At 40.7% G+C, this 25,215-nt stretch overlaps 1 protein-coding gene across 1 annotated transcript; it reads left to right on the top strand.

The window, feature by feature from the left end:
- Window positions 1-1,693: 1,693 nt before the first annotated feature.
- On the top strand, window positions 1,694-23,775 carry AMACR (alpha-methylacyl-CoA racemase). Its single transcript, XM_076362577.1, has 5 exons — window positions 1,694-2,100; window positions 6,131-6,274; window positions 8,891-9,051; window positions 14,156-14,342; window positions 22,973-23,775. Exons 1-5 carry the CDS (start codon window positions 1,851-1,853, stop codon window positions 23,380-23,382), a joined length of 1,152 nt encoding a protein of 383 aa, XP_076218692.1. The 5' UTR covers window positions 1,694-1,850; the 3' UTR covers window positions 23,383-23,775.
- The last annotated feature ends 1,440 nt before the right edge of the window (window positions 23,776-25,215 follow it).

The following is a 25,215-nucleotide window of genomic DNA, read 5'->3' as shown; positions in this document are numbered from 1 at the left end:
CCCTGAAACTGAAATAATTTAATAAGGTCCTAACTTGAATGTTTCTGCCACAGACTACCCATTGTAATGGTGGATGACAACAAAAAAGCAGGTGCAAAGGGCTGCTCAGTTAAACCATAGCAAAATCCAGATATTATGGTGTTATTTGGATGTGATAAACCAAAGAGCATCAGGTAAAATGAAAGAAGACGACACAACAGAAATTGGCTGTTCCTATTCAACACAAACTAAGACCCGAAGGTGAGAGGGGACAAATGAAACTGGAAATCATTTAAAGAAATGTAGCGTCCCAGAAACATGATGATGTCTGTGGAAACAAACCTTTATATGGAATAGCGTCTCTAAGGGAGATGGATAACAAACATAACAAGCCAGCTTCATTTGAATGAAAATGCACCTATTTTTCTCTCTGCCATTTCTTAAGGGTGGCAGCACAGCAGTGGATACAGTCAGTGCCTGCATTACAGGACCAGGTGTCTACCTGGAAAATAAAGGGTATTCTGGCAATAGACCTCTTCTGTTTGTTATTATAGAGTTAGAACGAATTCTGCATTCATATTTTCAGCCTTTACACACTTTTGTAGTCCAACTGATTTAAAGAAATAAATAAAATGAGCATGGAATTGATTTTAAGGGCCTCTTCGCTCTGTCTCTTTACCTGTTAACGTGAAATACTGGGAGCAGGACATACATTTGAAAAGCTGTGTTAATCCAATGCCTGTTTCATCACCTCTCCTGGATGGATGTCCATTCCTGTGAGCAGCCTCAACAAAAACAAAATGACCATGGCCTCCAGTCAAAGGTGGCTGCTTTTCTGGCAGGCTGCATTAAAAGAGCAACTGTGCATGAATGCGGGCTTTATTAAACCTGGTCTGATTTAACCAAACACAAGCCCCTGTGCTCTGTGCAGGGGAAACGGTGAAAGTGTCAGGAAGACAGGAGACATTTCTGGCTGAAACTCCACGACACTCCTGGCCGGCAGAAGGCTGCTGGGCTGATGGCCTCCGTGGTGACGGTCTTCCCTTGGTGGCACGGCTGAGCTAATGGCTCCACACTGGTGAGCTGCGAGCATCAAGATCTTGGTTAGAATTTGTATTTATTTAATATCCCGGTGGCGTACTTCCCACAAGCAGCCGTGCCAGCCCTGTGCTGACCAGATTTAGCAGGGACTGCTTAAGATGTCACTACCCCAGCTGTGGGCTGTGGGCTCTGCCCCTCCAAGAGAGGCTGCAATTGCTGTAGCAGGAGCAACAGGATCAGACAGCCGAGTTTAAAGGCACATCTGGTGAAAAAAACAGCTTTTGTCAGCTCTTCCGCTAATATCCCGAAGCGTGACCCGGGGAGGCTGAGGTGCGTGTGGGTTTGGACCATCCATGGCAGCCCCAGGATGGGGCGGACAACTGGCGTTGCTGGCAGCCGCCCTGTAAAACACGACGGCTGGCACCAGGGAGGTTTTCCGAAAACTGGGTGTTGATTTTCACGTTCTTTGCTGTCTGCCCGACCCCCAGCAGCAAGGGAATGCCCATCTCCTGAGTAAAACCCAGCTGCGGAGGGGAGACGGGGTGACCCTCGGCGGAACACGGGGAAGTCAGCTGCTCAGGAAACGCAGCCGCGGGGGATCGGGAGGAAACACAGGCCGCTTCCACAGGCAAGGGGCCACATAAGCCTCCTCAGGCCCCGGAGAGTAAAGCCAAGTAAAAGGGGACAGGCGTGCGCGGCACAGCCCGCTCCTCCCGGCACACCTCTGGGAGCTGGAGCGTTCAGCCCGTCACCGCAACCGCCCCGGCGCGGGCGGCCGTTCGGGCGGGGGCGAGGATCGATGTCTCGGCGCTCGGCAGGCGGCGGCCGCCATGGCGCTGAGCGGGGTGCGGGTGCTGGAGCTGGCCGGCCTGGCGCCGGCGCCGCTCTGCGGCATGATCCTCGCCGACTTCGGGGCCCAGGTGGTGCGGGTGGACCGGACGCCCCGCTCCCCCGTGGCCACCGACGTGCAGGGCCGCGGCAAGCGCTCCCTGGCGCTCGACCTCAAGCGACCCCCGGGCGTGGCGGCGCTGAGGAGACTGTGCTGCGGGACGGACGTGCTCATCGAGCCCTTTCGCCACGGTGAGGTGGGGGCGGCCTTGTGGGGGCACCGGGGCAGGGGTGGGGGAGCGGTGCGGTCGGGGCATGGGGGCAGCGTGGTGTAAGCGGGAGGTCGGGTGCGTGGCAGTTAAGGGCCATGGGGTGCCGTGCTGAGGGGACTCCTGTCAGTCTGTGACCTCTTGAAATGCATAGTGGGATGTGGGAAGGGACCAGCTTCTGGGGGTTTATTTCGTGTGACTGGGTGAAAAATGCTGAGGGACGGACCGGGGTTTGTGAAGTGCAGCAGCCCTGCAACACCACAGGGAAGAAGCTGTGGAAGGTGCTCAGCCAGGGCCTTGCCCCACTAACTGAGACACTGAACAAATAGTTCTGGATGGCACCGGAGGATGTCTGAACCGAGGAGTCATGCATGAGCTTGGGCATCAGTCCTGCAGTGATTTGCAGGCCTGTTGATATAATTCAACTCACATTTGTAAGGCTAGCATGTGGGTAAGATGTAGCAAATAGTGGTCTAAGTCTCAGACCTTATGATTCCTCTGAAGGCAACAGATCTAATGTTCTCTCTTCGTTCATAAACCATACACAGGCACTCATCTGATGCTCATGCATTGGCTATTTCAGTATCCCTGCTGTTCCTTGAGGATGCTGTTCTGTTATGAAGAGTATCATCAAGGTCAGGTTGGACAGGGCTGTGAGCAACCTGATCTATTTGAAGATGTCCCTGCCCACAGCAGGGGGGTTGGACTAGATGACCTTTAGAGGTCCCTTCCAACCCAAACCATTCTATGATTCTATGATCATGCTTCAGTGAGGAGCTAGCTGAAGTGTTTTGGGGTTTCTGCAGTCAGTTTAGAAATAGAAGGCTGTATCAGTTAAACATCACACATCATAAACAGGCTTACGTATCCTGTGCCACAGATAATGCTTTCCATTCTGAAAACGGGGTTTTATGGTTGTGGTGTTTTTTACCTTAAGAATTTTTTGTTTTCTTCCTCAGAAGCTGTGCAAACAAAATTAAGACACTAAATTCCATTTTTATTGTAGCTAGTGTCCTATTTTCTAGTGGGATTTTTTTTTCTTATCATGGAAATTTCTGTTTTCTTTGGTTTTATAGGCGCTTTTTTTTTTTAATCTGGAAATGCAGGTAATTTTGTAACTAGACATTAGGTTTTATGGGCCTGTAACTGAACTAGGCAAATCTGTGATCCAACATGAAGCTGGTGTGAACCAATGAGAAGATGAGGGCCCAAGCGGCAGGAGAGTTTCTTTAAACACACATGTACCATTGACCTTCCAACAATGACTTTGTGACACCACGGGTTATTTGGCACCCAGTTCTCACTTGTGCTTTTGAAAATCCTGCTCTTTACCAAATTTCAGTGCTTTCTCCTTGGCATTAGTCACTTGCCACTGCCCAGTAAGTAATACAATAGAAATAGATCTTAAGGAATTTGAAGATTCAGTAATATTATGGACTAGTCTGTGAAACAAGTTGCAGTAATAGATTCTGGGGCGGAGTAGGCATTGAAGTTATGTTACCCCTTCCCCTCCAAAATGTGTCTCCCTGCAGTGCCAGTATAGATTATGGGGCGTAGTCTGACCAAGCTGCACTGAGCCAATAAAAATCTATCATTTATTTGCAACTTAGAATCATAGAATCATTAAGGTTGGAAAAGACCTCTAAGATCATCGAGTCCAACCGTCAACCCAACACCACCATGCCCACTAAACCATGTCCCTAAGCGCCTCATCTACACGTCTTTTAAATACCTCCAGGGATGGGGACTCAACCACTTCCCTGGGCAGCCTCCTCCAATGTTTAACCACTCTTTCAGTAAAGAAATTTTTCCTCGTGTCCAATCTAAACCTCCCCTGGCACAACTTGAGGCCGTTTCCTCTCGTCCTATCTCTTGTTACTTGGGAGAAGAGACCGACACCCACCTTGCTACAACCTCCTTTCAGGTAGTTGTAGAGAGTGATGAGGTCTCCCCTCAGCCTCCTTTTCTCCAGGCTAAACAACCCCAGTTCCCTCAGCCGCTCCTCATAAGACTTGTTCTCCAGACCCTTCACCAGCCTCATTGCCCTTCTCTGGACACGCTCCAGCACCTCGATGTCCTTCTTGTAGTGAGGGGCCCAAAACTGAACACAGTATTCGAGGTGCGGCCTCACCAGTGCCGAGTACAGGGGCACGATCACTTCCCTGCTCCTGCTGCCCACACTATTTCTGATACAGGCCAGGATGCCATTGGCCTTCTTGGCCACCTGGGCGCACTGCCGGCTCATGTTCAGCCGGCTGTCGACCAGCACCCCCAGGTCCTTCTCTGCTGGGCAGCTTTCCAGCCACTCTTCCCCAAGCCTGTAGCGCTGCATGGGGTTGTTGTGGCCGAAGTGCAGGACCCGGCACTTGTCCTTGTTGAACCTCATACAATTGGCCTGGGCCCATCAGTCCAGCCTGTCCAGGTCCCTCTGCAGAGCCTTCCTACCCTCGAGCAGATCAACACTCCCGCCCAACTTGGTGTCGTCTGCAAGCTTACTGAGGGTGCACTTGATCCCCTCATCCAGATCATCGATTAAGATACTGAACAAGACCGGCCCCAGTACTGAGCCCTGGGGAACACCGCTCGTGACCGGCCGCCAACTGGATTTAACTCCATTCACCACAACTCTCTGGGCCCGGACGTCCAGCCAGTTTTTGACCCAGCGCAGAGTCCACCTGTCTAAGCCGTGAGCCGCCAGCTTCTCGAGGAGAATGCTGTGGGAGATGGTGTCAAAGGCCTTACTGAAGTCCAGGTAGACCACATCCACAGCCTTTCCCTCATCCACTAGGCGGGTCACCTGGTCATAGAAGGAGATCAGGTTGGTCAGGCAGAACCTGCCTCTCATGAACCCGTGCTGGCTGGGCCTGATCCCCTGGTTGTCCCGCTCATGCCTTGTGAGCGCCCTCGAGATGAACCACTCCATAATCTTCCCCGGCACCGAGGTCAGGCTGACAGGCCTGTAGTTCCCCGGATCCTCCTTCCGGCCCTTCTTGTAGATGGGCGTCACATTGGCAAGCCTCCAGTCGTCCGGGACCTCCCCCGTTAACCAGGACTGCTGATAAATGATGGAGAGCGGCTTGGCGAGCTCCTCCGCCAGCTCCCTCAGCACTCTCGGGTGGATCCCATCCGGCCCCATAGACTTGTGAGCGTCCAGGTGGCGCAGCAGGTCATTGTCTGCTTCCTCTTGGATTATGGGGGGTTCATCCTGCTCGCCGTCCCTGTCTTCCAGCTCGGGGGGGCCGAGTACCCTGAGGATAACTGGTCTGCCTGTTAAAGACTGAGGCAAAGAAGGCATTGAGTACCTCAGCCTTTTCCTCATCAACTAGAATTTGCTTCTTTTAAAACCACTCTTTTAGAACTGCAAGATTAAAATTTTAGCCGTGATTACTGTAAACGCATGCTGACCAAACCTACCTTTCATTGATTTCTAAAAGTTCCTTATTCTCTGCATTACAAAAGAACGCATTTTCTATTGTGCAGTTGTTGCAGATCATTAGTAGAATAGTGGCATGGTCCATTTGCGTCAGTGAGTTAAAAGATACAGGAACACGTGGGGTACTGAGAGGCTAATATGGTGAGGAAGGTATATTCCAGTGAAAGATGGAAGCAATTTCAGGTCATTTTAATGTGGAAAATGTAAGAGTTTGCTCTTTTTTTTTTTTTTTTTTTACAAGCCTTTGGTAGCTTTCTCTCTCATTCAACAGTACGTGGATTACAGCAAGCTGTCTGGCAATCTTTTGGTGAAGTAAAACAGGGAAAAAAGCTGAAAAAAAAGAAAGGACCCTAAAGCTTAATTTTCAGTTAATTGGCTTGTATTCAAAATGTATGCAGTATGTTGGTAATTTATAACGTTCTGGCTATTCACATTGTAATATGGATACTGAATTAGAATGTATTACTTCATAAATTGCAGTTCAGTTCTGTTGTTGTATAATTTAACTTTGAACCATGTATATTTTGAGTCTTATTAAAAATAAATGCGAATTAGGATTCCATGCCTTTGTCTTTTTAAGGTGTCATGGAAAAACTTGGGCTTGGTCCAGAGGTCCTTCTACAGGAGAATCCCAGACTCATCTATGCTAGACTTACTGGATTTGGCCAGACAGGAAAATACGCCAAGTCTGCAGGTCATGACATCAATTATTTGGCTTTATCAGGTATGCTGTAAAATTTCCTGTCAGAAAAGGTTTTTCCCCCCCCTTAAGTCAAGACTCAAAAATATATTGAAAGGTTATTTGCAGATAGCTCAAATTGCCTGAGGTGCAGTCTGATGAAACAGCTGAGCAGATCTGAAGCATCTCTGATAGTGAAAGGAGGGTTTCCTTCTCTTTCCCTGTGATTCTCCCTGCTCCTTGCTCTCCAGTCAGCTCTGGCGCTTGCTTAACCTCTCTGTAAGCTCCCTCACAAGTCAAAAACTGTCCAGGAGAAATGAGGATGTTTTTCTGCCAGGTTATTGAGGTGAAACAGTTCATTAAAGGATCCAGCAAACATAAAAAGTCAGCACAAGAAAGGAGGAAACATGGGCTGGACGGGCTGTTCGTTTTGGCAGCAGCAGGGAGCTGTTAGGCTGGATCAGCATGTCTTCTCAGGCTGTACAGTATTTTCCTTCCTTTGTGCTATTTTATCTGAATAAAGTTTTTCTCTTTGAAGAGAGGACTGAAGTTTTTATGCATTTTTGTCTTTCTTCAGGGCCTCACTCCTAGAAAATCTGTATGTTTATAATCCCGAAAGGGCTGCAGATTATTTTGCGTGTTTGTGAGCAGCTTTTTTTGAGCGAAGAAAAACTAGGCAGCCTAAGCCATTTGAACTCTTGTGCTTTTCTGCTGTAAATATCTCTCCATTGATACCAACCGCAAGGAAAGTAGGCTGAAAATAAAGTGGCAATGCCATGTTTCCTTAAGGTGTTGTAGACAGTATGCTGTTTGTAAGTGTCATGTTTCTACAAGTATGCAGTAACAAACAATAATAAAACTACCCAACTCTGGTGGTAGCAGTCAGTGTGTCATGCATGGCCCCACCTACTGCTGTTCACATTGCTGCTGTCTGTGCTGCTTCTCTGAGCCTGTGAGGGAGGAGAGAAAGTGGCCCAAAACTTCTTGGCTTCCCACTGGATAAAGCATTTCTTTTAGCCCCAGCAAAGGGCCAGAGCAGAGGCACTGCAAATGCGGTGATCCAGTATCACCTACTATGGGGAGTCATTGTGTTGTGGAATTAAGTTTCTTCAGGGACGGGTTCAGTCTTCTCTCATTATGTAAGATTGTCAGAGAATAAAAAAGAGTAAAGAAAGGATGCCTTGTTTGAAACACTTTTGACTTAAAGTCCAGATGATTTCGAAGTATTATGATACTTTTATTTGTTATTAGCACAGGGGAAGAGTCAGTACAGAAACAGTATAGGCCATTGCTACCTTAGATTGTGGTACTTTCTGTTTAAAAAAGAAGTGGTTTTTTCTCTGGAGCCGATTTAATCAGTAGTATTTTGGTTAGTGCTATCTTCCTAAAATTAAATCCTTTTGCTTGAAATCTCACAGGTCAAGTTTTTCTGCCTATTTAAAGGAAATAGGACAAGGCATTTGGGAGGTATCATTCCTCAAAAATGAGATCTCATATCCTGAGTATTTTCCTGATGAGCTTTGGCTTTCTTTAGCTAAAAAATGTCTTGCATTAGAAACTCCAGATATAAGTTAATATATTAATCTGTTGGTGCCTGTGATGACCTTTAGACTGTTAAAAGTGAGGTTTTAGTCCTTGACAGGGCTTTATGCTTGCACTACAGGCTTTGGAAACGTTTTTATACTGTGCACTCAGTTGCTTGTACTTAGGAAGTGCATTAGACCATTAGCTAACTAAACGGTGCATCAGAATAACGCAATTCTCAGGAAATTTTGACCATGTATGCTGCAAGTCTCAGACCTTAGGCTACAGGCATAGAAGAGATATGATCATACTGCAGAGTTTCTTGCTTTCCCAAAGGGATTCGCTATGAGGGAACTACAAAGAGTAGGGTGACAGTAAAGAGGTTTTTCAGGGTGGCAGAGAAATGCTAGCAGATTCAAAGCTCCATCTGAAGTAACATGGCTTAGCCTTTGCTCTATTCTCTTTCATTTCTGCATAATTTCTGGCATAAACATAGGTCCCCTGTGTCTATATTGCATGCAGTCAAAGGTAACCTTTTTGTGTTATTCACCCATTCCTCTTATATGCAACCTTTTTTTTTCCAAAGGTAGTTGAAGAGGGAGGATAGGACTGAAGTGCAATTGTCAATGTGAAATCCTTTGTTATGATTATTAATTCATGGGTTATGTGCACAGAAGACTGTACATCTGCATTTTTACTTCAAAAGATTCAAAGAAGAAAAATTTCCCAAAGTTGCTTTGAGACATGTTCATAATGCCTATTGAATTCTTACGGGGGAGGTTCTCTGCATGTACAAAGTACTAATATAGAATTATTGTGCAAAAGGTTTTTTTGGATGAAATTTTGTCCCTATGTAGCCAAATTATCAATGGTTTATCTGTGAGACTTTTATTAATCTCTTTAATTAAATGCATCTTCACTAATATGATTTCAGATATTCTATTCTTTTGTGAATTAAAGAGTAACTATTTGCTAAGACACAGCTGAGTAGAGACAGAAAACTGTTGGTAGAAGTTTGCTTTATCCCTTGTTTACTTGCATAGATTGAAAAGAATGAAACTTTAATTGTAGAAATGTAGAAATGACTGTTTATAATTAATTTTATACTTACGTTTGCTTTGTTTGCTCTACTGTCAGGTGTGCTGTCAAAGCTGGGTAGAAAAGATGAAAATCCTTATGCACCTGTAAATCTTCTGGCTGATTTTGCTGGTGGAGGTGTCATGTGCGCAATGGGCATTGTTACAGCCCTTTATGAACGTACCAAATCTGGTAAAGGGCAGATCATTGATGCAAGTATGGTAAGTTTGGTCTCAAGGAAGGTGGGGTTTCTTAGGTTTGCTTGTTTGGGTTTTTTCCTACTCTAGGTCTGTAAAAGGGAGGAAATTAGAGCTATACATAAGGTTTGAAACAGAACTTGGGAAAGGGAAAGTAAGTAATCTCACAAAATGGCTATTCCTTCACCTACAAGCAGTTCTCACATATTACTGTTGCCATAACATCCTTATGACATGGGACACATACTGCAGCTTTCCCCCTGTGCCATTCCCTATCTTCAGTCTGCCTTCTTCAAAAAATATTAGCTGTATATATTTGATGAGTAAGTTTGCTGTATGGAAATAGAGTGTATAATAAACAATTAACATCATGCATAACAACAAAAATGATGATCCTAATAAAATAAAGAATTGCATTAGCTTTGTCCAAGATAGATGTGCTTATGAATTTGTGACAGGTCATGTCTTATTAGAAGCACTGTTCCCTCAAATAGTTATGCTGCCATGGATTATTGCCAAGAAGTCAATTTCAAACACTTTGCATTAATGTGCCGTAAAATAAATGAAAGGCTAAAGTAGCTTAATAATGAATACTATGGAATGTTTCACTGCAAGGCCACCCACTTACACACAGAGGAAAAATACATATTTACATTTATCCTTGAAACCTGTATTATCTGCAAGTGTTTTTTCTCTCTCTGTCTCTCTCTTTTTCTGTTTTTCTTTTTAAAGAGCGTTGCAATTAAAATTTGACCTCCCTTCGAGGTGTTGTGATACAGTGAACATTATGCTTTGGACTTAAATATAAATTGAAAAAAATTATATTAATTGAAAAATCCCTTTGTTGAAGAGGTCTTGAAGGTAGGAGAATAGCAAGAGATGTTAGCTATCTTGACTTGAGTAAGTTTTTTGACAAATTCATATGACATTCTCAGAAGCAGGTCACGGCATTATGGTCTAGATGAAAATTCTATGGGATCAGTGCAAAACTGGTCTATTTTTTTACCCTGACAATAGTTATTAGTAGTTGATTGTCAAACTTACCAGCTGGAGTTCCACAGACGTCTGTTGGGTTTTTTTAGTGTTTTCTCCAATAAGCTGAATGGTGGATGAGTGATGGTGTGTAGTAAATTTACAGATGATAAACATGTGGGAAGAACTACAAGTATGTTGGACACTTGGATTAGAATTGAAAGTGACCTTTTCAAATGAGAGAAATGACCTGAAAAAAATTGGCTGAAGTTCATGGAGACCACTGCTCTGTAGTTCTCTTAGGCAGAAACAATTAGCTGCACAGATGCAGTATGAGAACAATTGGCTAAAGTACAATCCCGGGGGTTTGTAGTAGTCACAAGCTGAACATGAGTCAACGATGTCATGCTGTTGTAAAACACACACACACTGTATTAGCATGTATAAACAGGAAATAGAGCCAGCAGAGTTTCTGAAGTAATTCTTCTAATGTATTCAACATTTATAAGGCCTCAGGAAAATACTGTTTCTGATGCTGGCCATCAACTTTCCAAAAAAAAAAAAAAGACCAATTTGAGGAAGTCCGAGAAACACAGCAAAAATGATGTGAGTCTAAAAACAAGACCTACAAAGGAAAAATGAAGGAGTTTGTGTATTTGTGAAGCAAAAACTGTGGAGAATTGTGACAAGACTTCAAATATTTAAAAAGATATTTCTTGTAGCTTGGAGTATTACCTTATTTTCACTATTGGTACTTTTAAGTCATTAAAAGAGTTTGTTATGAGAAGAATCAATGTAAGTCCGCTGATGTCCTAATGAGATCTCTGGCTCATTGGGAATGGAATGTGTTGTGGTTTTTTGTGGTGTTTTTTTAAGCCCTCAAAATTTAAGCCTTTCAATTTTTTCTTGTCTCGTTATACTTGTGGAATTTACAGTTCCCTGCTGGTGTTCCTGGTGTCCTGTGAAATGGATGGAATATTGTCCAGTATCACTGGATGGACTTTATCTGGCATTTTGTTATGTTCCTTTCACTTGAACAGACTTTCAGCAAGACAGTTGATGAAGAACATACATGCATCATCAACACCAAAGACGGTTAAATAGACTGGGTTGATGAGCCTGTTTTTATATCTAAGTTTGTTTCATGGAAATAGATATTTTTAAAAGCACAATACCGCAGCATTTCAGCTGTCATTCCGTTTTAACATTCTTTTTTATTTAATAGGCCTATTACTTAAGTTGTTGTACAGTTTAGGTAGTCTGAGTATGTCTGAATATAGTAGTCTGAATATAACGACATGGTGGAATTTTCTACGGTAGAAGGGGGAAAATGGATTTCCTTTTTTGTAGCTTTGTGTCCTCAGGATTACTTTTATTAAGTTTTCATCTTACTTTATGGTTTGTTTTACTGACCACTTGTTTGTTTTTTCCTTTATTGCAATGTCTATTTTTCTGCGGTAATCTAAAAAAATTAATTATTTCTTGTCTTTGAGGTTAGTAATTATAGATTGAGATCCAAATTTTTGTGATAGAAAAATTTGTTATTTATCTTTTATTTCTAATTACTATGCTGAAAGCTGAAAAATGGCTTGGGAGCGTTCTTATGATCAGTAATATACACATGAGGAACTCCTCTAGTTAGTGAAACTAAACTGATACACAAAGAGAGTAGAGAGGATCAGGCCAAGAGCTAGATTTGCATCACCTGTTCACAGTGTCCAGTGTTATTGTTGCGCTGTGTAAAAAGTAGACACTGGGTCCTGCGTTTTAGCTGTCTACCTGAGAAGAATTAAATGCCTGATCTGAATTGATTCATGTTAGTTGCTGTCTCTTCTCATTGACTCTATAGGGATCATAGGTATCTTACAGTGAGCCTGATAGTTCCTGTGTGCTGAGTAGGATGTGGAGTGGACACCGCGATATGATATGGTTGGCACATCTGCACTCTTGCACCACGCTGGAATAGAAGCATGTGAGTCAGGGCCACACTTTAGGTTCACTCCAAAGTCAGACGCAGAGCCTTCTGCTGATGGTAGGCATCTGACCAAGCATGACTCACTCTTTGTGAAAAGACAGCCACAGAAGAGGATGGCGGTAATGATCACTTGCATAATAGTCTCATGGCAAGAGCATTTAGCTGTCTAACAGAAGACTGGGGTTGCAGGTTTTTCTCAGCCTGGAGGTATTCAAAACCAAAACTCCCACATCCTAGAGGCATTCTTCAGTCACGAGGATAAAGATTAGGTTGGTGTGGATTCATTCTCAGTTTTGTTTGAACTGTTTCACTCTGCAGAAGGAACAGAAGACTTGCGGAGCAGACAGGTCACCCAGCGGGGTGGTGCCTCTGGATTCTTGTCCCTGCTTCAGAGACCTCTGATGCTTTTAGCATGAGGAAGCCATTAAGTGAAACATATAACTGTTACTGTAATCATTCTGCAATTAGGCTTAAGTGGAGTCTCCCGTTGTCCTTTTCATGTTTTAAAAGAAAGTGACCACATTAGTGTGTGTGTGGTGTTATTTGAGCATGCCTTTGGAGGTTTGGTGTAGATGTTAGACACCTTTTTATTTGTCTCTGAATTGCAGTGAGCCTCAGGCAGAAGCTAGCTGTCCAGTTGCCCAGCCAGGGATATTTCTAAAGTCCCTATACCAGTCCAAACCAGGTGTAGTATTTTATTTTAAGTGTTTCCAGGGTAAGTAGCACTGTATGTAGGTATTGTAAGTAGTTCCGTCAGCACCAAAATCTAATTTGCAGTTAAGGCTTATTCTGATATTATCCCCATCTATTATTATCCTTACTTCCAATGCTTTTTGTGTATTTTTTTGTTAATATGAGCAGTGCAAAATCAGATCATTAGTAAAGCGAACACTATTTTGATATCTTTGCAATCATTCTGCGACCATGAAGATGAAGGTACACAGTATTTTCTCACATGAAAGTACTTTAGTTGACTTTAATGTATGACAAGTAGGGCAGAAGTATTCCTGTCCTTGTGGCAGGTACTTGAGAAAGAGGCAAAGTAATACACATTAAATGAAGAAACCTTCGTGACTGCATACTTCGAAGATTTGCATGTTTTAAATTCTTGCTTGGAAAGGTAGAAACTAATAGATCTTTCCACATGAAAATTCAGTAGCTTTTTATTTCAGTAAAATCTCTGTGCTTTTCTCTATAGACAATATTAGGTTAATTTTACACAGCTGAAAATGCATGAATCAAAATGATACAGCTCAGGTTTTTCTCTGTTCCACTGGAATGTTTCTGGCCATATATTGTTACTGCCTCATCTTCACTTACAGTTTTTCTAAAGCAGTTGGAAGAAAATGGGTTCTGCTGGTGAGCAAAACTGTAGGATATGATTTTGCCTGGAAAGACTGGTACAAGCTTGATAATTATTGAAAGGCTGAACAAACTGAATTTTCATCTGGTTGTACTCCACATAGCCAAAATTTTAAGGGCAAGTTGGAACAAGATTAATCATGTTTTCTAGTGCTGTATTCATCAGACACTTGCCTATTTAGAGATTACCTTGCTATGTCTATGTACCTACCAGTGATGAGAGTGGGAGAATAATTTTTAACTTAGTGATGAAGATGAGCTTCCCAGTTCCCATGGTATAAGAGAGCTTTAACCTTTGATTTCCTTCCAGTTTTCTTCTAAAAATAGCAGTCTTATTATAATCAGTAAATTCAAAGAAGTTGAGGTTGAGATAAAGATTTGATACTTACAGGGCTGGTATAGGCACCTTGATTTCCAGAGGTTTAGAAGGCTTGACGGCTGTCAGATACTTAATGTTCTATATAGCCAAGAAGCTTGTCCCATCACCTAAAATTACTTACATTCTTTTTGTGAACTCCTAATGATTATAAACTTGCTAAACGAGGAAACTTTGTGCCTTGAAAGTGCGTCACCATCTGAAGCTGCATTATTACATTTATGTTCCTTCTTATTATCTAATTCTAGATGATTTTACATATGCAATATAAACAGTAATTGAAAATTTTAAGTAATTAAACTGCTTACCTGAGATTTTGTCATTAAAAATCTTAACAAAGGACAGAACTGGTAGGAGTTTTTTGCTATTTTGTTTTATGTAGAATTAAGGTAACATGCCAACTAATTTATTGAAGCTGTTACTTTTTCCTGTAAATTTTCAAGGTAGAAGGAGTAGCATACCTAAGTTCTTTTCTGTGGAAATCACAAAATTTGGGACTTTGGAACAGACCTCGAGGTGAAAACCTGCTAGATAGTGGTGCGCCTTTTTATGAAACCTACAAGACCTCCGATGGAAAATTCATGGCTGTTGGTGCCATTGAGCCTCAATTCTATGGGCAGTTAATAAAGGGTAAGTAGCTTGGAGAGTTTCACATCAGCAAAGTATGATTGAATGAATTCTTTAATACTTGGTTTTGATTCATGACATTGGTTATGTTGATTTCTTTGTAAAAGCCAAACACTTCGTGAAACTAATTGGGTAGCAGTGTAGCAGTTTAGTTCACTTTCTTCTAGCAATTGATTTCTTTCTTTTTCATCCCTTCTTCACCTTACCCTCAGAAACTACACTTAAATTACAGGTTTTCTTCTGGAGTTATGGTAATGGTAGTCTGTGATGTGGCTGGACCACTAAATAACTATTTTTGGAAACCACTTTTTTCAAGGCATTGTGAATATGCTTTAAAAAGGAGACCTAATTCTTTGGTATTGCAAATAAAATTTCAAGCAAGTTCAATTATTTGTGCTACAATTTTTTAAAAAAAGAAACTATTTAAATTGTTTCAGAAATGAATATTCATTGGAAGTAGTTCATAATATTTCCTGAAAGAATAGAATTTTTCTAGAAGCAAAGTCAGCTTTATAAATTAATTTCCACTACACAATTTCAGAGTGCTTTTAGTGTCCAGCTATGGTTATAATTTTTATATTTGACTGAAGACTCTTTAAATATGACTATAAAATAGGATTTATCTGTTTGAGAAATTAGAATGAGTCATGCAAAATAATTGTGTGAAGTTAAAACAGAAATTTGCAGGTGCCTCTCTACCTTTGAACTGTTTGTGTGCTTCAAGCTTTTGATCAGATGTGCTCTTAGCTTCTTACTGGTTGTTTAATTTAAAAATAATTTCTTCTGTCATGCTCCTTTGGTAGATTGCTATGCTTTCCATACAGAATTTATGAAAATATAAAAAATTTACAAAAGAATTTGGTATTTATTCTCTTTCCATTATTCTGAATATGAAGGATATAAAAAGTTCTCAATCTAATTTTAGTTTTGCTTAATGAGTAGAAGGAATACCAACAGAGGATATACCTAAAGTGGATGTACCCAGTGTTATGTGAACCACTTTTGTACATGCATGACTTACACGTGGGAAATCTTTGCTGAGTGAGGGTGGCAGTGGAGTAGCTCCTTATTCTTGCTCAGTCTCTCCCCACTGATTATTCCTTGAATTGTAACATGGATACCTGTACTGGGTTTGGGTGGGATAGAGTTAATTTTCTTCCTAGTAGCTGGTATGGGGCTGTGTTTTGGATTTGTGCTGAAAACAGTGCTGATAACACAGGGATGTTTTTGTTACTGCTGAGCAGTGCTTGCACAGGGTCAAGGCCTTTTCTGCTCCTCACACTGCCCTGCCAGCGAGCAGGCTGGAGGTGCACAAGAAGTTGGGAGGGGACACGGCTGGGACAGCTGACCCCAACTGGCCAAAGGGATATTCCATACCATGTGACGTCATGCTTGGCAATAAAGGTTGGGGGAAAGGTTGGCGGCGGGGCCACTGCTCGGGGACTGGCTGGGCATTGGTCAGCTGATCGTGAGCAATTGTTTTCATTTGCATCACTTCTCTTTCTTGGGTTTTATTTTCCTCTCTTTGTTATTATTTTTTTCCCCGCTTTTCCTTACAAATTTTTTTATTATTATTATTTGTTTGTAATTTTTAAACTGGTTTTATCTCAACCCACAAGTTTCTTTCTCACTTTTCCCCTTCCAGTTCTCCCCCCATCCCACTGTGGGGAAGGGGAGTGAGTGAGCGGCTGTGTAGTGCTTAGTTGCCGCCCGGGGTTAAACCATGACAATTCCTCTCAGTTACTGGCAGCTCAGCCCCAATGACCTACGTTGTGCTAACGAGAGTGTAGTCAGTGCCAGGGCCTGCACTTCCAGGAGTTTTTGAAATTCAGGAGCATGGTAAGATGAAATGCAGGTATGGAGCTGTAAGGTGGGGTATGCCTTTGGTGAGCAGGATCCCAAGGAGAGATCTTGTCCTGTACACTTTGGCTTTGTTTTCTTGCAGCCTGTGGTGCTCCCAAAGTTCTTACACATCTGTGGCTGTAAATGGCTGCTTCTCAGTGTAGGTTGAGAAGGACTGTGCAATTGCGTAGAATATCCAAATTGGTACATGCTGATACATGAAACGCATAACGCAGGCTCCTGGAGTGACTCAGGGACATGTCCAGCATTATGTGCTGCCCCTAGATCAGTTGTCAAGTTTGGAAGAGCCATGTTCTTGGCTGAAGAAGCTGGTACTTTGTCCCTGATTGTCCTGAGAATAACTTGTTTGCAAACTCCAGTTCTAAGCTACTCGATCTTGAAAAAGACAGTCTAGTTGATTATTCTACACTTTGCAGTTCTTTGAAATGTTATTCTCATCCAATCCCTTGAAATTTTTTTGCTTGCAAGAATGGAGTTGGAGAACAAAAATAAATATAAAACTGTATCAAAGTAAAATGTAAGCCCTTGCTCTGGAAGTTAGGGAATTTGGAATTCCAATACATGTCTTCAGTGAGAACGCCTGCCTTAAATACAAAGGAAAAAAGAACAGAATAAAGGTGCTTACTCAAATACCCATATGTTTGGCTTAAAGTGATCAAACACTGGCCTGCAGTATTCATGGCTGCAGTATTTTATTTCTCTAGAGACTGAGTTGAATAGCACTTACTTTTAAGCTACAGGAGTGGGATGGAATCTATATTTGTTCAAAAATAAAACAAATTCTGTAATGGAGTCTGGTCTTGTTTGTCACTCTTCTTCTCAGTGAACCTTTGCTGGACACTCCAGCCTTCAGGGCAAGGCTTAGGCTTTTCTCTCTCAACCAGCCAGCCAGCTTATCTAGAAAGAAGCCTCTGATTGATGAATCCAGTGGTCAGGCAATATAACTTAATCACTGACTGATCTCTGTATTATTTAGATAACTCTTTACTGACGAAAATGTGAAAATTCTGTTTTCCTCTTAGTGGTTTCTCAGAAATTTAGAGCATAAAGTTGGAGCAGCAACTATGAATTCATCTGCTTATATTGGGGCACCCACGTTAGACAACTTTATTTTCATGTTTGAAAGTATTCCTCATGTTTACAATGCACAGAAGTGGCTTCATTTTAACATATGAAGTTTCAAAAATAGTTATTCCAGCAATAAAGAACTGGTGTATCCGTTTGTAAGTAGACAACAACTGCAATCGCAGCTGTGCCTGTGTTTCAGTCTGTTTCTGTCATATTTAAAAAATCCAACATACAGACTACAGCCTTCTAAGGAAATTTTGCTTTTTGCCTTTAATTGTATCACAATCTTAGCTCATTTACAGCCAATAATTTTTCTTTGTTTATTTTGTAAAAGTGTGTTGTTTAAAGTATCAGACCAAACTCAAGGTTTTTTCACAATATTGCATTTAAAATAAGTGGTCTTTCTTCATTGTATTTTAGGTGCATATTATGAATTGTTCAGATTTTCACATAGGAAAAATTTATGCCCTTCAGTAGTTATGGTTGCAAGCTTTCTGAAGCAATAGTGTACTAAATTAGAACAGCAGATCCTTCTTGTGGCTTAGGGATTTTTTCCTTTCTGGGATATCTGTTGCAGAAATTAAATTCAGAATTTAAGCCTTTGAATGTTATAGGGAAGAAAAAGCTGCTTGTGAGAATTGTATTGCTCTTTCACAAACTGGAGGAGCTTTGACTTAGGCTGAGTCGTCTGTTCCAGACATTAATTCCCTGCTTTGAAGTAGTTTTAAAATGGTATGTTCCAGTTACAGTTTCCATAATTTTATTTCATAATTTTTTTCCCATAATTCTGGTCAGTTCTGCTGGTGAACAATTTGGTGCTGTTCCAGGTAAAATATATTTGAAAGCCACTTTATGTCTCTCTGTCCATATTCAGAGAGTAGGTTACTTTTGCCACTCCTATATAATGAAAACACAAGGATATGGGTGTTGCAGATGTAAGAGTTGGAGATTTAAAGATTGCGGAATTGAGAAAGGAACATGATTTCTGAACCATTTGTCACTGCTTGCAGAATTCTGGTTAGCTGAAGTGAAACTGATTTCCTTTTGGTTTTGGTTCACTTCAGTGTTTCCCTACAAAATTAGGAACCCAGTGCTGGACCAGAGTGCAGTTAATGACATGGCAAGGAAAGTTCTTCAGGGGTCTGTGGAGGGAAACTAACTAACTTTAGGAAAATACAGCATCTTATTTTGAGAAGATTGTTGGCTTTGTAGGTTGTGCTCAGTAGGGAAAATTAAATTTCTGCTTACCACAAATTTATGAATTTAAAAAAAAAAGGTTATATGAGAAACTGTAGCAATATAAAAGAGATATGGTAAATAATTGCTGTAGTAGCTGTAGTACTAGGATTTGTATTCTGGGCTCACTATAGACTATTTGCTGCTAACAAACATGCTGTAATCCTTTTGCTTATATTAATTTTATTACTACAAAAGTCAGCCAATAAATAACTAAAATGCCTTTGCATCTTATGAAAAATCTGATGTAAGAAACATGTGCGACTAGTGTTAAGTCTCAATGTTTTGACAGAAAGAGACAGAATGTCTTCCAGCTGACCTGTAAATTGCTTCTGCAGGTTTCTCTTGATTTTTAGCAATATGTGCTTAGTATTGCTGTATCCAGGCTACAAGAAGCATGCAGAACACAGTAGATTTTATATATCAGGTGAGAGTAAAGGTTTGGTTCTGTGTTATCATGTGGTGTAAACTCGGTTACATAAGATGAACTTAATATTAACTTACATTGATGTGAAAAGCACTAACAGTCACTAAAGTTCTGAACATGTATTTGATAGTACTCCTTTCATACTACTTTGATACTCCTACATTGTGTGACTTCTATTTAAAAAGAAGGGAAAAAAATTAGGAAGCACTTGAAAAACCTGGTTTACATCATTATGATGGATTTCCACAGGGCTCTCCATTTTGTGATTGTAAAGTATTGTGTACTGTATTAAAAATCTGCTAATGTGCTGAATTCAATATGATGTTGTTATTAAGACATGCAAAGTGGACAAACAGTTTCCTCATTACATGTTAGACACCCTCAGTTACACATAATGTTAAGTTTTATTTGAATTTACTTATCATGATAAGCCTTAAACATTGTACAAATACTGTAGAGGGCTAGGTTCTTGCTGCACCAAAACATTTGCAATTGTGGTAATTAAATATGTAAACTTAGAGTACAGCTATGGATGCATTTGCAGCCATGCTCTGGTAGTACTCTGGGCCTGTTCAACCTTTTGCTGAACTGTTGCTTTCTAAAAAATTATTTTAGTTTCAAAAACTTTGAGCAGAGAAAAAGCTTTACATAGTTACTTTAATGAAAATTCAGTACTGTCTTGGAATATTTTAAAGTTCAGTTCCCCCTCAGAGTGAGAATGAATTATATTTAGAGAGCGAGCGAGCAATGGCATACACCAATGGCTGTGGTTTAGGCCAAAATTAAGGATTCCCATACTAGATAGTTCCATTCGGTCATGTTGTGGCAACATAATTTCAGGATTACTGTCCTATAAGCGTACAATTTTGAAAAGAAAATCAGCAAGTTAAAACAAGAAAATACTGAACAAAGCTCTGCTAGGGATCCTAAATAATCTTTTAAAATAGTATGGCTGAAATACTGTATGAAACAGTTTATTTCCAACATACCAAAGCAACTTCGCTGATTTATCTCATGAATTTTACTGTCTTCTCTCTCTTGAAATAGGTGCCTAATTTTACTGCAGTTTGTCTAAGAAGTTCTGTAGAAATAGAGATTTCAGTTTGTTGCATTAATAAATGATGTGCAGATACATGTCAATAAAGCTATAGCATTTGAAGGAGACTTAAAGCTATATCATTATAAGGAGATTTAATTCTTCATTTTTCAAAAGTTGTTATTTCATAGCTGTACTAGGGTAGGTTACTGGGTTTTTCTAAACAAAAATCCCTAGATGAAAATTGAACAAAAAAACGTGGAAACAAGTTGTGATTGCTTTCCCAGATATTCTGTGTAAAAGATAATTTGGTTTTGATTATGTTGCGTGAAATCTGTCATCCTGTGGTATCCCAAACAATTCTCTGCTGTGTAATTGTTTCCTTGTTGACTCAGTCACTCCTGCTGTGATTTTGTTCGTCTGTACCACAAATGGTTAGCACAAGCTGGAAAATGAGAAGCTGTAGTGCTTAAATGCTGCCGGTTCATGCTATTTAAAGTTGAAGTCTTCAGTGGTCGACGGAAAATGATCATGTAATATTAAATTCCAGGTTCTGCATATTGTTCTGTTTTGCTAGAGCATGTACAGTTAGGTTCAGCCAACTTTCCATCTGGCACGATCTTCAAATATAATTGTGTAATGGGATAATGGTAGAGCTCTGTTCATGTTGGTCTGGCTGCTAGAACCCAAAGCATAATTAATAAGCAAATAAATACTTGAGAAACAATGTTTCCAATAGACACGATTTCATCTCAGATAGTGTGTTGTTACTTAGCTTTACTTATTGTGGAAGTTAAATTTGCCTCACCTCCTAGTTCTTGAGTAAACTATGTAGCACTGTTCATCTTTAGTGTTATACTTTGAAGATTAATAATCAAATTAATTTTGAAAGCATTGTTGGCTTCTATTTAATTACAGATGTTCCACCAGTATGAGTAATCTTCAGCTGATCTTTTTTTAGGCTAATATGAATGGTTATGAAGACTAGATTTTAAGTTTAGTGATTTAAGGTGCACGTGACTTGGTAACTTGATAAGGACTGATGTTTATCTTGTAGTAATACTTATCCTGATACCCATAGGAATCTCTAATAGGATGTGAAAACGCTTATTCTGTCTTTGACTGTGTTGATTTTCTTCTAAACATGAACAGCTGCAAGGCTGTATTTCTGAGTCTGGAGATTGGCAATTTCTCTGTGTTTTCCTTTGCCGTACCAAAGTAAGATTTCAAAGCATGTATTCATTCTCAAAGCTACTGCTTAAGAATCTGGCAATCAACAGTGAAATTCTTAAATACTGTGATAACTTGGGGGAGCCTATGAGCCCCAAGAAGTGCATGTAGTAGAGATTATGAGCGGAAAGAACTTAAAGAGCAGAAGAATGGACATTATCTTCCTTTCTTCTCCCCTGTATGTTCCAGTAGCTATATGTCTACCCCTCTCAGTGATAAGGAAGCTATAGAAATAGAGGATACAGGAAGTTTTTTCTGCCTATCTACAGCCGAAGATTAGAGGAGTTCTGTGTAAATTCTACCTGCAACAGGCATCTCGTAGCCAAGCCTGTTAACAGTTGCAAGTCATGCAATCTGATACCAAGTATCTAAACATGAAAGAATGCTCAAAATTAAATGTTTGCAGAACTCAGCATTTTCTCTGCCTTTTACACAGAGCTGTTGTTTTCTAAGCAGCTCCCTTTTTTTTGTTGTTTCTGAAGCATTATGATGATAGTTGTTCTCTAGCCTTTCTAATGTCTCAGATTAACTTCTTTCATAGCCCTGCTTTTTCTGAATTTTTCCTGCTATGTCCATGCTCCTGAATTTCAAGATGTGACTGTTTGGACAGCCTTCAATATACCACTTCTGATTTCTATTTGATATCATAGACTCTGTTTGTACCCCTGTTTGTATTTCCATTTTGAAAGTGTGATTTAGTTGCCTTTTCTCTTTCTTGTTTCTTACCTCCTTTTTGAGATAAACCCTACAAGAAGTGGTAACAATTCTTGGATCTCCTTGAAGTAGGAGAATGGAAGGGTAGGGAGTGCAGAGAGCAGAATCCGTGCGAACAGAAACAGAGATGGGAAACTGGCTGCACAGGAGAGATGTAAACTCCCCAGTGAGAGGGAAGGTGGTGCTCGGTTGAGGGAAGGACCTAGGACCTGCCTAGTTCAGGATATTTTCAGTACAAAGCCTGTGTGTCCATCTTCTGCTCTTGTGCCTCAGAAGGATGTGTGTATTGCATACCTAGGTGGTCCATGCGACTGATCTTCTGGGAAGCAGAGTTCTTAAGCAGTTAGTGAGTGTAAGGGCTATGGGTTTCACTTTTCCAAAAGAGCAGCAGTGGAGAGTTGGAGCCTACGAGGTCTGCTGAAGAGGGGAGAGCAGCAAACACTGCTGGAGTCCTTTTGGACCGAGGGAGTCGAGAAGCAGGTCGGTTAGCCTGCAGGCACCTGCAGCTGAGCTACTTCATGCACAGCGAGCCTGGGTATATCCATCCATGCTATCTTCTCATCTCTGGCATAGAAATAACCCGATCATGTTGGACACACTGTAGCCTGCTGAATGTCCAGCTCTGGCAGATGTACTGGCTTCTATGAGATAAGTATATTGCTGTAGTCCAAGACCCATTCAGCAGACTTTTGTGTTGCTACTGCCAGGTGGAGAATACAATACCTGTTACAGATGTTCTCAGGACGAAATGTTATCTCTAGGCAGCTACTGCTCTTACAAAGTGCTTATACAAATGAGTGTTTATTATATGTACTTACTTAAAAGGCTGTAGCTGTTGTGGTTTAGTCTAATTGCAAGTAATAGAACATTTTATTCTTCTGCTCCCTCTCCCTCAATCATAGATACCATAATAAAGTTTGAAGTGACTTTTTGTTAGCATGTTCTGCTGCGTTGGACTGCCTGCAAAATACTAGCTTCTTGAGGAACATACTTAGTTGTGGGCAGCACTTTAATTTGTGTAAGCTATACTACAGTTAAACTTTGCTTTTCTCCTTTCAGGTCTTGGGCTAGATTCAGATAAACTTCCCAATCAGTTGAGTTTCTCCGACTGGCCCAAAATGAAGAAAAAATTTGCATCCATATTTGCACAGAAGACACAAGCTGAGTGGTGCAGCATATTTGATGGTACTGATGCCTGTGTGACCCCTGTTTTATCCTTTGATGATGTTGCCTCACATCAGCATAACAAACAAAGAAGTTCTTTTATCAAAAATGATCAGGAAGAGATAAGTCCTAGACCTGCTCCTCTTCTATCAAGGACCCCTGCTGTTCCATCGTTTAAAAGAGATCCTTTTATAGGAGAACACACAGAAGAGATACTTCTAGAGTACGGATTTACTAAGCAAGAGATTACTAAACTTTATTCTGATAAAGTAATAGAATTCAATAAACCAAAAGCTAATTTATAATCTCTAACTATGCAGATCAGACAAATTTCAGGCTGATACAGTATGTTTTTATGCATTAAAATTGAATTGTATGACAAATGTTTGCATGATACAGCTTTGAAAGAATTTTTTAATAAATTATTGCAGTTTTAAATTTAATTGAAAACAGTGGGAATTATGTACTTGTGTACCCGGATGGTCTGCAGTCTAGAATGATACCAAAATTGTGTTCTGAAGATCTACACGGTTTGATTAGTAAGCAGCTGTAAATCCTCAAAATATTTCTTTAAATATCGTATCCTGTGAAATGTTTGTTTCTTTTAATTCTTAGTTACACTGTTGCTTTGCAATATATGTTGTAATTACATAAAGGCAATACTTTTCATAAAATATAGATATATTCTTCCTAAACAAGTGATTGTGTTATTTACTCGTAGATTAGAAGGGATTTTTTTAATCTATCTTATCATATTAATTCGTCTTATCGAGCCAAAGCAGTGATCGAAATAATGCTGTTTTCTTATGTGCTGCTGTAGAGTTATGATCATAAAATAATTCTATTTAATAGCCTGACTACATTTTCCTAATGCAGTCTCCTGATTATATTACATTTCGAATTTCAGTTTGCCTAGAAAATCACTTCAGAACAAAATTTGTTATTTTAAAATAGCTGCCAAGTATTAATTCTTTCCTCTCTTTTTGGAAAAATGGTAGGCAACTTAGCTGCACAAGTTTTAAACAATGGTTATCCATGGTGGTTTTAATTTCCTTCAAAATTAAACCATCATTTGAAAGTCTCCTTCAAGGCAAAAAAAAAAAATGCTTTTAAAAAGAATTAGTTATATGGCCTTAATACAGTTTTCTTTAGTCTGACATGTCAGGAATTATGATATAAGGGGTTGGGTTTTTGATAATTTTGTCAGAGTGTTTACCTTGCTGATGATTAGTTTGTTGCTTACAAAGACTTCCAAAGCTGAGATATACTTTAGCTCATTTTACCTGTGTCATGCCAAAATGTCAGCATTATTACTACAAAAAACCTTCTACATTGTACTACATAAACACCTGCCTCGAAGCAAGAATTATCTAGCAGGTCCTGACAAATGAGATAAACAATCAGCAAAAGCATCTTAAGTTTCCAGCTGATAATGACTCTAATGTAAATTACTGAACATTACACACCTTTACAGTAAGATTTGGTAATTTGGCTAGTCCCAGATGCATCCAGTCGTGTTGGAGAACAATAAATGTTGTCCAGTGTAATCCCCAGTGCACCTAAGTTTTGACCCCAAAATCACTGAAGTAAATTTAAAAACTCATGTTAACATCTGGGATTTACCTCAGGGGTCCGTATTGGGACCGGTACTGTTTAATATCTTCATCAGTGACATAGACAGTGGGATCGAGTGCACCCTCAGCAAGTTTGCAGATGACACCAAGCTGAGTGGTGTGATTGACAAGCCAGAGGGATGGGATGCCATCCAGAGGGACCTGGACAAGCTGGAGAAGTGGGCCCATGTGAACCTCATGAGGTCCAACAAGGCCAAGTGCAAGGTCCTGCACCTGGGTCGGGGCAACCCCTGGCATCAATACAGGCTGGGGGATGAAGGGATTGAGAGCAGCCCTGCCGAGAAGGACTTGGGGGTACTGGTGGATGAAAAGCTGGACATGAGCCAGCAATGGGTGCTCGCAGCCCAGAAGGCCAATCGTATCCTGGGCTGCATCCAAAGAAGCGTGGCCAGCAGGTCGAGGGAGGTGATTCTGCCCCTCTACTCTGCTCTGGTGAGACCCCACCTGGAGTACTGCGTCCAGCTCTGGAGCCCTCAGCATAAGAAAGACATGGACCTGTTGGAG

The sequence above is a fragment of the Aptenodytes patagonicus genome, chromosome Z, assembly GCF_965638725.1.
Source record: "Aptenodytes patagonicus chromosome Z, bAptPat1.pri.cur, whole genome shotgun sequence".
Taxonomy (NCBI): Eukaryota; Metazoa; Chordata; class Aves; order Sphenisciformes; family Spheniscidae; genus Aptenodytes; species Aptenodytes patagonicus.
The sequence above is the reverse complement of the archived record's forward strand: the minus strand, read 5'-3'. Positions and strand labels throughout refer to the sequence as shown.